This window comes from Haemaphysalis longicornis, unplaced genomic scaffold (genome assembly GCF_048455015.1).
Source record: "Haemaphysalis longicornis isolate Haplotype H1 unplaced genomic scaffold, Haemaphysalis longicornis Haplotype H1 scaffold_6, whole genome shotgun sequence".
NCBI classification, from domain to species: Eukaryota; Metazoa; Arthropoda; class Arachnida; order Ixodida; family Ixodidae; genus Haemaphysalis; species Haemaphysalis longicornis.
This window is the reverse complement of record NW_027526407.1, coordinates 90,371,475-90,383,767: the sequence shown is the minus strand read 5'-3', so window position 1 is coordinate 90,383,767 and position 12,293 is coordinate 90,371,475. Positions and strand designations below refer to the sequence as shown.

At 42.4% G+C, this 12,293-nt stretch overlaps 1 protein-coding gene across 8 annotated transcripts in view; it reads left to right on the top strand.

Moving 5' to 3' along the window:
- Positions 1 to 11,602, top strand: part of LOC144143619 (uncharacterized) — a 40,545-nt gene extending 28,943 nt beyond the window's left edge. For 3 of the 8 annotated variants that reach the window (XM_077675462.1, XM_077675463.1, XM_077675457.1), the window contains 5 exons: positions 2,350 to 2,409; positions 2,489 to 2,545; positions 5,097 to 5,156; positions 7,717 to 7,812; positions 11,439 to 11,602. In XM_077675462.1, the coding sequence (XP_077531588.1) occupies positions 2,350 to 2,409; positions 2,489 to 2,545; positions 5,097 to 5,156; positions 7,717 to 7,788 (249 nt within the window). In that variant the 3' untranslated portion in view covers positions 7,789 to 7,812; positions 11,439 to 11,602. Of the gene's footprint in view, positions 1 to 2,349; positions 2,410 to 2,465; positions 2,546 to 5,096; positions 5,157 to 7,716; positions 7,813 to 11,438 lie in introns of those variants that run through there. The other 5 variants (XR_013317133.1, XM_077675459.1, XM_077675460.1 and 2 more) reach the window with 5 other exon arrangements.
- The last annotated feature ends 691 nt before the right edge of the window (positions 11,603 to 12,293 follow it).

Genomic DNA, 12,293 nt, shown 5'->3' with positions numbered 1-12,293 from the left:
CACGTGCAGGTAAAGGTTTCATGCCGGTACTGAAGGATGGCGTGTGTGTTCTTTGGGTGGGAGGTTTAGACACGTATGTTATACTCCCGAAGGGACCTGTCCGGAGTCTCAGTGGTAGAGCGGATTGGGTTTGTGTGTTATGCTATGTTCACACAACCGTCACAAAAGCCGTATCGTGATCTGTGGGCGTAAAGAAATGCCATGTCAATCAGTTGGGTTGCCTAAGGCGTGAAATGACGTCATTCTTTAAAGTTATTACGGGACTTGCGGCAAGAGCCTCACTCAGGCCTTACACGAACAGTAAGACGCTTACGACGGGGGAGGGACACAGCCAGTTATATGTTTCTCTACAAGAACAAAGCTTGAATCCTTCAGATGTCCATTGAGCTACTTAGGTAGGACGAATGCTTTATCGCAAATTACGATGAACGTATTTTTTTTTTTATTCCGTGGACTGCGTCCAGCTTTGCAAGGCATCCTTTTTCGAAGAGTGGAAGGGCGCTAGTTTTTTATTGTGATCCCATTTAATGAAGGCGTATAATGCTTTACTTTTATAGCGTACGGCTGCCACCACAACATTACTAGCATTACCCTTCGCCTATCTTTTAATGTATTCGAGGCAGAGACGCTGCCTAGAAGTCATGTGCAGCTGAGCTCGCAGTCATAGAGTATAAACGGAGCGTCTATTTTAAAAGATAAAATTTTCTACCAAAAGCATTAGCATCTCAGCTTGAAACTCAGCGGAAAAGTTCATTACAATAGCAACAAAAATGGCCTGATTCTATTTAGTGTAAATGTTACACAGAGTACTATCGGGTGCCCGAGCCGCACCCAGCAGTGCCCATACCCTCAAAACGAATTTCAGGCCCCATAGATCTTTGTTTTAGCCTCACATGGAATAGGTTCAGGGCGATGAAAATTTCGGCATTGCAGATTTGTATAAACAGCTCGTTCAACTCATTATTTGCACCTAGAAGTTACTCGCGCCAAATAACTTCGATTGGAACCCGTAGCAATCTGTAGATACAGATGATATTGTCATTATCAAGATAATATTATTTGGTATGGCCCTTGTACCCGCACGGCCCTTTTGCACCCGCAAATGCTATAATCACCGAGTTCGTCTTCACCATTCTTCTTGCGTGCAACGCTGCGGGGTTCCTCGAGTAGATTAGGCTTCTCGCTATGTCTTCTGTCGAGTCGTAGCTTTGTACGTTATGGATGTCTCCTTTTACTGAATCATCGAGTGACGTGGTATAAGCCACAGCAGCGTACTGGGCTTCTCCTATTCTCACCTCGGAGATCTTTGCATATTTTCCCGCTCCAGCAAGCACCAGCGTACTCATGATTAGGATGTTTTGTTCAGGATTGGAGCGTAGAATGTCTTCAGAGGCTTGGGCCAATCAATAAATAAATAAATGTTCAATCACCCTACTTCAAGAATGTTCTTAAGTAATAGGTGGTCAAAATCACGCAAACTTTAATACTTAAAAAACATAACTCATTGCTAGCCTTCGTAAGACAGTTCTACTGAAATTTTGATTGTGATAGTCAATGTTGAAATATGCTACATCCGAGGCAAATCCTCATGGGTAAAAATAATCACACGGCCGAGAGTGTAGTACGCCGGTATAGTGTGGGATCCGCATCGAGTCGATTTTTTGTATCAAATAGAACGTATTTAGAATAAATACCTGAATAGTTTACGCTTACTGATTACCAATCAGAATGGTCTGTACCTGCCTTATTTCCTCGTGAGGGTTCCCCCGCCCTTTCAACATCAAGGGAAAATGTCAGGTTCAACTTCTCCCATTGGTATAACTCAAAATTTGAATTCGAGTCTAGACTGTACTTGCACCCCATAGGAGAAGTGTCCCCACGTAACAGGTCACTTCAGGCTGTAATTACCTATGTGCCACATGATACCGTTGTCTACTGGAACAGCTTCGACGTAAGTGGAATTACCAACGCACAGAAAACTGATTCATTAACCGATAATCTCATTATGAGTTTGTCGCAAGCATCGTTTTGTTAAAGGGAACTGGAAAGAAAGTTCTGCAGGTAGCCATTTTTTATGACTGGAACAGCACGCAAGGTTATAAGTATTAGAAATAAACAAAATAAGTTTCCAACGTTAACAGAACTAAAGGGACCTTGCGAGCCTCCTTACCATTGGGATGCCGAATTTTCATGGTTCGGGAATAATGTTAAGGACTTACCATAAACGCCAGCAAACCATAAACGCCAGCAAACCCGCAAAGGGCACTGCCACATTGGGTACTCAAGCGCTCTGGAATTTGCAATTGCTAGGTATGCAAACAGCAATAAATTGTTTTCTTCTCTTTACAGGTGCAAATTCGGTGTGAAACCCGCATCGCGACAGCAGAAAAAAATATTTCGGAATTGAAGGTAAAAACAACGACGCAATATAAAATGATAGCTACCGCGGTTTTCAGCTGCCACAGACCTTCTTTTATTCTGTTTTTAGGAACAATGTGACTACCTGCAACAGGTTGTCGCTATCAACGACGAAGACCGAAAAAAGGTGAGAGAGGAATCCGGAGAGAAAGGTCGGGAATAGAAGGAGATTAAATAGAAAGGGGGAGTTGCGCGGTAGGGTGAAAAACTGGCTGCGACATTTAGAAGTATTTTTGCTCGAAGGAAGCAGCTAAGGGGCACGTTTTCCAGCTCTCGTGAAGCATCTGTATATTCGCCTAGTACGTTGATTTTTTGTACGCTGATGCTTTGTACTCGCGGTAATGAGGAAGACGAAAAATGTGAAAGAGTTCAACCAAATGTCGTATAGGTGATTTGGTCTGCTTTAGTTGTTTTGTACATTCAGAAAATCTATTTCATTCTTCCGGCAGCACAGGGATCGACACTTCATTGAACCGAAAATGTGCTCCTTTGTGTTGCTGAGAGTGGGATCATCCCATCCAAACGTACCATTAAGGCAGACAAAATGAGATTAGCAACTTATTACTCAAGAATGTGCATGAGTAGCATTATATAAACTATGTTATATTTCTTAGTTCTAAATTTCTCAGTTTTCCACCAACGCCAAGTGGGACAATATTTTTTTTAGGGGCGAAGCTCCTTAGGGCGTGGGTATGTCCATCCTCGACGTATGTATGTAGCCACCTCTAGTTTAGTTCTTGGATTGTTTACTAGATGGCGTGGCTACCTCTAGTTTAGTTCTTGGATTGTTTACTAGATGGCGGTACTTGTATATGATGAAAAGATGCGCTTGGATTGTTTACTAGATGGCGGGTAGCGTTGTAATAAAATCCGTTCGCTGTTGGCGCGCGCTCGGAGTCGCCCGATGGATAAGGCTGCAGATGTGCGAGCCCGCGAGGCAGAAGCGCTCCGTGAAGCTGCGCGACGCCGCCGCCAAGATCCTGCCGTACGAGAGCGGGAGGCCGAAGCGTGTCGTCTGGCTGCGCGACGACGCCGCCAAGATCCCAGCGTTCGAGAACGAGATGTCCAAGCGTCACGGCAACGGCGCGAGGACCCTGCCGTACGCGAAGCGGCATGGCTGCGGCGCGAAGAGGATCTCCAAAACGTCAGAGAACGGGAAGCGGCGAGAAAGCGCGCCTATCGGCAGGCAGACCCCGATGCAGTGAGAGCTCCTGAGGCGTCTGCAACACGCACCAGGCGAGCTCAGCCCCAAGGTGCCGACGCGCGGTTTAAGCGAGACGCGAGACTTTCTAGACGTTACGTTCGGACACAGATGTAGTGGGCGAACATTCACTGAAGAGTCACGGTTTTACCGATGATTTCTTGATTGATTGATTGTGGGGGTTTAACGCGCCGACGCAACGCAGGCGATGAGGCGCGCCGTAGTGGAGGGCTCCGGATTAATTTTGACCACCTGGGGATCTTTAACGTGTGCCGAAATCTCGAACACACGGGCGTTTTTGCTTTTCGCCTCCATCAGAAAAGCGGCCGCCGCGGCGGGAATCGAACCCGCGACCTCGTGCTCAGCAGCGCAACGCCTTAGCCACTGAGCCACCGCGGCGGGTTTTACCGATGATTTCCCCTTAGGAACTTCGCCCACTCCTCATCATTCACCCCGTGGATATGCTGTGAATTTTTTTAATCATGAACCATTTCCTCTAATAATTCCTGCTTATGTAAACAAGCTGTGCCCCGCTTTTGCATTTAAATGACTGAATTTTATTGGCAGAAATATCTACCTTCGCAGCCGTTTGCCCCTGGTTGCCTACTCCTTCTTAGTAGTGTCATCTTCCCTGGCCACTTTTTATTGTTTCTGATATTCTCCATAAAGTCGCTTCAGAAACGCTTATAAATTTTACGTCGGCACAACTTGAGCAACTAGCCCTGAGTCGGCAACATTTCGTGTATATAATTTTCATCTGCTAGAAAAGGCTTTCATAGAGGGACCTTGGGTCAACATACTTTATGACACTTTTTTCACATGATAATGACTTCCTCACAATAAATTTTGCGTTGCACTGAAGCCGAATATAGTAGGGCTGCGTATATGCGGCCTCTTGGGACCGCGAGATTTATTAGGCTGACAATCATTACAAGGCACTAGTAATTTCAAAGCGCCAAGAACATTTCATCCTCATAAAAGGTCTTTGCAGCAATTCTTTTGTGTGCAGTTGGAAGGGCCAATTTATATTGGCCCATTATATGTGTTTTATAAGCTTACGTGGTGTTACTGAAAATATTAAAAAGACCCCAAGGAATTGTAACTTTGATTTAACAAAAAGTAAAACTGCTCGAAATCGAGTACTAGGACTAGAGGGAGGCAGGAGGAGCGAAGAAAGACAAGGGAGAGGACGTAAGAGTTCCTAAATGGCGCCTCCGAAAAGTATTGCTAGCAAAGGAGGGGGGCTGCACTCCAGCTGACTCTAAAGCGGGTTTGCATAGTAGGGTGGATTAAGTCATTCTTCGATTATTGCCACTTCAGAACAGTTTTTATATTATCTTTAAATGCAGTTTTACAGCTTTCGTACTGCCATTTCAAAACCTGTCTCACAATTTCGACATTTGCTTTAGATAATTGAAAAAAAACTCATAAAACTACTCGATGTTGGCGTATGTGTAATGCTGAATATTGTTTTCAGTTATTTGACATGATGAATGACATGCGCGCCTCTTTCCAAGCGAAGATCGTTGAAATGGAGGTAAGTACGTTGTGCGCAGTCAGCCTTTTTTAGGTCTGTTTCTGAAGCAGTGCAAAAAAAACTTCCGCGCGTAATTTTATCAAGAGGGCTTCTAGCTCCGACGAACACAGAACAGCTATCATTAGCTTTTAGCACGCCGCATGTAGAACAGACTTACCAAAAGAGAGAAATGAAAGGACAGTAATTTAGGTGCGATAAATTCTGTTTTTTTTTTTTTGAAATCGTGAAAAGGGAAACCTTAATTCAATATGAGATTTCGTTAAGGCCACTATTCTCAGGATTTTAACTTCCTGGGTGTTACTGAGGACAATGATGCTGTATTGAATATGCTTTCAAAGAAAGTATTTTTAATCACCCTGGTGGTATCGCAAAAAGCCGCTCCCAACTTTGTCCCACTAGCGTGACTAGACTGGGAGTGTCCTTAGGTCATCATTTTTCACAGCACTCCACAATGACCACTTGAAGTGACCAAGTGTAAAATTTCGCTAATGACGAAGCCCAACAAATAACTAGACTAAAGGAAGTGCGTGGGCGCAGGGACGTCACACCACGCGTAACTTGTGTTTTCTCTTGTGCAATGTGCTAGCGATGATGGCCTTTTTCTTTAAATTGAAAGCTCTGCAACGTTATTCGCCAAATGTATGCACTAGGCCAATTTGATTGCTCGTTCTGCAGCTTAGTGAGAAATTGGTCTTACTCAGACTTGTTAGACTGTACAAATGCCGTGTCATAGCAGCCGTAGTGGAATTTTTTTTTTGGAGGGATCCGATGCCCACGTTACCATTGATGGCTTTATTGGTGGCGTTTTGATTGGAATTCCTAAAAGCGGGAAAACCGGTATGGCATTCGAAGTGCAGTGAGTGAAACTTTCTTGTTTCGTTGATTTTAAAATGTACTGTTGTGCTTTGTAATAAGTAAAAAAAGTGCTTTGCAGCTGATGGATCTCAATTTCGGTTACATCCGTCACTCGCAGCTCCTCACCAATACTGAATAAATAAGCAGTAAAGAGTCTCTTAACACGTTTGCAAATACCCGATAGGTTATTCGAATGTTCTTCCAAGGAACTTCTTTACAACTATAAATGCCAGAAATCTTTTTCGCAGCAAACCCTTACACAGAAATTTAGGATAATCCTCCCCATTGATGAATTTCCTCATCTGCTGTTGGACGGGTGGCATGTTTCTATAGGCCTTGAAGCTACAGATAAAAAACAAGCCCTATGACGACTGCTCCTAAAATTTGGGTTTATCTTCGGAATTCTTGTGTTTTGTGTAGCTTAGCATCTGAAATAGCTGATAAAAGCAATTGTAACGTAAAGTAAAAGCACTGTAGTCTGAAACAATGTAAAATAACTACACCTTTTCAAGGCATTGAATACACCAGAACACTGTAAGAAAATTATATATGCTTCCAACAAACTCTGCAAATGTTTCACAAACCTATTTTTATACCAACAGGTTGTGTGTATGTGCCTAAATTTGTATCTATTATTTCTTGCTGATTTCAAAAATAAAAGACTGTTTAACCAGAGTAAGCAAAAGTCGATGCCAGCTGGCCTGTGTAAAGTCAAAGTTTAATTTAAAAACTTCGTCGATCGTTTTGTTACACACAAAATACAGAAAATTCAAAAGCTTCCTTCCTCAAAAACATTTGCATTGTGAGTTTAAGTGAAGAAGGCTGTAACTGCGGCATTTACAAATAATGTGTGTAAGTCTTCCAGCGCAACTAGATCTCGCAATGATTCGGCCAATGCCAGTGACGTTGATAATCATGACTCTAGGGAGGAGTTTCCCTACTATCTATTACATTATCGTGAAACCGAGAAAAAACCGCAGCCGCAATATTTTTACCATAAATAAAAATAAATACTTTTTAATGGTATGCAAAAACTGCTGTTACATAAGAAACTTCTGGTGGAAAGGGCAGAACATAATGACGTCACCATCTAGTAAACTATACACGAGGCAGCAGCACGAATGGACTCAGACAAGCAGGCAATTTTACAACATGGCGCCAGCTGGCGTAGGCGGCTTACTTTGAACCGGAGATAGACCAACATGATGCTATAATGTCAAGCATATACTATCCTAGACATTTTAATGGTGTTGTGCACGTCACTGGACGCGGACCCCACGCCGATCCACTAGATGTCCAAGCTGGCCTCCATGATGTGGTGCTCGTGAAACAGCCATGCGACACTCGGCAGCACACGCGCAGCAGCACTAAGAATAAATTCACCGACATAACTCCATGGCTTGCATTCCTGAAGCTTGTGCGAGCCCTACTTATGCTTTGGTCAGGATATCTTCTGTGTGCGTAGCTTTGTTTTCCTTTACGATGTTTGTATTATCTCTGTTGTTTTTATGGCAGCAACACATGAACAGTATGTACACGCGGCAGACTAAGGTCACAAAAAACAAATATTTTCCTCAAATCTTGAAATTACGTGATTTAGTTCTTTACGAGGCGTTTTTTGAAGATAGTGAGCTAGTATTACAGATTTTCGTGTAAACTTCGCATAGCTCTAATTGTTCGTTCAGTTAGAGGATATTTTCCGCAGTCTTTCCTTGCTTGCAGCACTTGCACCCGAACACTTGCTCAGTCCAGTGAAGACAAGGATACAGCCCCCTAACTCTTCCAACAATGTTATTGACAGGTAACCGGAAAAGTAGAACTCTTTTTTGTTCAGCCCTGTTACCCAGCTCAAAACAGCACCGTACTTAAAAATACACTGACTGCACTGTCGCAGTTGCAAAACGACAGCAAATAAATTAAACAGATAAGTAATGATGGTAGTTATGATGATTACCTATATTTTATATGGTTGTAGTGATATCTTTGGCGAAGCCACTAACAAAACGGTGTGAAACGAAAGACATAGTAATGCTAAATATTTGTTATAAACGTTTGCCAAGTAGTTTTTTAGTTAATACAAACTGCTGGGCACAATAAAGGGCAAACATGCGGGCAGGGTACAAGATGAAGAACACTATTATATCACGTACAAAACAAACCGTTCTCCCTCAGTGTCTATATATACCGTGGTTGGGTTGATCAGTTGCATTCTGATTTAGTGCGTGGGGGAAAAATATCAACCCGTTCGTTTTCAGAAAATAAAAAGTTATGTCTTTTACTCCTTGTAGGTGATATCTTTAATGAGGAGTTGGATTAGAAAGAGAGCTAGTTTGATATTCTACAAATTTATGTAGAAACAAAGGCGGGAATTTTGCGCTAATCAAAACACATATTATAAGCTTACACTACATAATAAGCGAAGGTGTAGGGGAAAGCTTAGGAAAATAAACCTGCTGGGCCTGCGGCGGATCTGTTCCTTTTTTTGATGGTTTCTTAGAAATTCGTTTGGTACAATGTGCTTCGGTAAAAACATTTGGCATCATGCAGGAAAAACACCTAAGAAGCTCAACGTACGGAAAGAAAGTATCTATTTGGATCTTAAGTAGAAAAATATTGCAAGGAAGATGAGCAAATGTCCTGTTGCATGCTGATTCTCAGCAATATTCCTTTGTGTTCCCTGTTCGCTGTTATCTTTTAAGCAGGCTTGGAAATACCGCTCTTCTAGCAAGATTTTAAAATTTTATCAGGCCATTTTTAACGCTATCGATTAGGTGTGTAGCGATCATTTCACGTAATTTGCTGTTTGCAATGCGTTGGCTGTTCTATGGTAGGCCCGCCAATATTAGCTCACAATTAGTTCCGTATTGAAACAGATAACCAGGCACCATCGCTCTACCACTCTGCTAGTTATATACTTTTTTATGAAATTGTGGTTTTCGGCTTACAAGCTACAACTTTGCCATGACGCAGGTTAGTTAAAAGAGTTCGAATACATTCATTCTTTTAGGCCGTGTTTGCCGTGTTTAAATGTACCCTCACGAAGATTCTGGTTTCTCGCTTACATAACAAATAGCACAGCCGCGGGCCAACTTCACTTATCCCAGCACTAGTACCAGCAACGTCACTGTATTTGCGCAACACGCGAGCTCTAAATTTCACGTGTTCCCACCCCAACAGGCGTTAATTACAATTTTCCGCCCATTGCTAACAATGCGTTCAGGTACAGACACCAAGTGTTTGGCTTCCACTTTAAATGCAAAATTCTGAAAAGAAGGCATGTACACATCCTCTTACACAATAAAGCACATGTAACCGTGGCAGAAGTTCTGTAACGTCGAATACTTGGCAGAACTTCCCTGCAGTGTACGTGGCTAAAGACCTCATGGTGTCAGGGTCCCAGTCTAACGTGCGTAAGTGAGAAAATACCTGGCATTCTCGTTGTCCAATAAAAAATGAAGTGTTGTAATAAGAACGAGACGACTTTCTATGGGAATTAAACTTGTTTCTTTAGAGTAGAGGCCGATTGCGCTACTACCTCATTACCTAAGCAGGTTGCCAGAGCCGCAGAAATAGTTTGTCAAGTGCGTGTTGCAAATACATGATATCACGTGACCGGTGAACTTGACGGCACATAATTGAAAAGCCGCACAACAAGCACGGTGCAACCTGGTTCTGTTGAAGGCGCGTTGTAAAGTGTCGTTATTCTGCCTTTAGAGGTAAATGTCGCCAAAAGAACAAATCAACAACAAAAATACGTGTGCACAACATAGAAGGGTAAAGCTGTTGAAAAATGTCACGAGGGGAAGCCACAATGCTTTAACTAAGTAGGCGGACTTAAGTACCTAGAGGAATTGTCTGCAATGCATTTGTTACGTTTAATACAGGTTTAATAGAATAATACTGGCATCAGAACTGTGAGAAGTTCTACTTGTTTTAGAGGACTGTGACCTAATGTATAAAATATTTTGGGGGAAATTAATCTGAACAGTTTTCTGAGACCATGACGAAATGAGGGAAAATGCGTGCGTCGGAACATGCACACGATCCATCCATCAGAAGGAGACCCCAGCATATTTTCATGCGAAACAAAATGGGCAGTTACACAGTCGTAGACTTCTTAATAGCGAGTGGTTGTGTTTCTCGTGGTTTCCGAATTCATCACGTACATTTAAAGCCTGAAAGCAAATACTTTACCTGCATGTCAGAAAGACAACCCTGAGGATTTGAAAGTCCAGTGAGCAGCGAGAAGTAAAAGATTGGCTAATACAGCACCATTAATAAAAGTCAAAAATTCCAAGCAAGCCTCACCCCCTTCTCCGGTTATCTAGAATGTGAATAAGAACCCAGTCACCTTCTGTAAAGGTGGCTGAGGCTTTATTAAGCTGCCACATGCAGCGTTTTTGCTCCTGCTTCTGCGCATTCATTGAAATAGAGAACACAATGAATGATAAAGGTAGAGTAGTAACAAAGGAAAGAAAAAAAAATTACCAAAAGATAGCCACTAGAAAATTGCAATCTGATTTTATTTTTCCACCACATATATAAACGTTTCGTGCAAATAATATTAGGACGATGTGATTTCCAGTTTGTGGTAATAAAAATTCACCAGTAGAGGCGAAGATGGCTGTTTTTGTCAATTTTCAATCATTCGAATGGCACTCACCAAAAGGGGTCTAGGGGCGCACGCACGGTCTTTCCCGCGTGGGAAGGCATGGGTTCTTTGGCAGGTATATTAAAAGCGTTCAGATTCATATAACTTTCGAAAAAAGCATGATACACTATTTGTCTGGCTCATTAGGATAACAAGGCTTTCTAATGCAGCACCTAAGAGAACGGTATGGTCCGGGACGCCACAGCAGTAGTTGGGTTTGAGGGGGAGAAGTAAGGTGGCTGGCGAGGGCAAAGGAAAAGGCAGGTTTGTTGCTATTCCGTGGCTCGTTGACTAAAATGCACCATATTTGAAAGGATTTTCTGCGTGCAAGAGGTCAACGTCCTTATAATAAAAACTTCTTCAATAACTCAGGTGGATTTCCCTCAATAAACAGCATTCGGGATCAGGGGCTACTACTAATGAAGCGATGTATAGTATAAAGCGTGTTGGTTGTAGAGAGACTATGTATGTATCCCCAAGCGGCGTCTTTTTTTACCCACCTGACCACTATGGCGCGCTTCGAAGCACTGGTGAAGCCTAGGTCCATTAGGATACAAAATTCATAGTTTTTCTCTCATTTATGTCTTCCTAACGTCCGGCATGAAGAGAGTACGGTAATACAAACTACGGTGCAATAGGCTTGAGTTCATGAATAAAAAAATTGTTAATACCATGTGTCTTTTCTTTCCCTAGCTCGTTCAAAAATGCTTTTACGTGCCTAATAATAACTTGTAAACCTGCCAGCGTAAGGAAGTGAAAACTTTTCTCATTTACAGGACAAAGGTGGATGGAAGACCGTAACGAGAAAAAACCGTGGGCAAAAACCGGAAACTTTCGTGTGACACCTCCTGCAGTCGGAATCATGTGCGATTGAGAGGACCGCACGCCGATCAATTCAGATTATTGAAATAAATTTCACAAGAATCTGGTCTTCCGAAAATTTTCTGTTGAAAACTAATTTTGAGACAGAGAATGAACTTCTTTGAAGGTCCACGAAGAGAAAATACAACTTTGTGTAACTTTAAAGAGCTAAGCTTCAGTACCTCACTCAGCTTCATTCCGGTCACAAAAGACGTTTTTAACCGACAAAAACGCAAGAAACACTGAAGAACTTCCAAATTTCCCGACACAGTGGCGTTTTACCGGGGCGAGTGACGTGATATGGGGCAGCACAAAAAACACAGTTTTTAGTGGGGTAGGTGCGCGTTAGCATTCAAGTGATTTGATGAAACAGAAGTTGCGGCCCCACTACAATCATCCAGCCATGTGTGCTGGCGATTGATTAGTTTGGCCGCCGTCAATCGTCGAAACAAGATTCTGTGACGTCATAGAACCGTTGCCAGAAACTGCTAAGCGATTTGCTACAGTTGCACACGTTTTCTTTAATAGCTGCGTTAGTTTTCCGAAGTTTGCGATAAAATCGTCATTATTTTTATCAGGAGAAAGCAACCTTCCCAATAATACAAACTTCTATTCCCTTATGAAAATTAACTTTTCCTTTCTGTTTACTTTGTGTCTCCTGCATGTTGACTGTGTGGCCTTTCTTTTGACTTTTCCTTTGTGTTACCTCTAGGACATAAACAGGCTGTGTACTTTTTATAGACTGCCGGATAAACAGCCATGATGTTTTA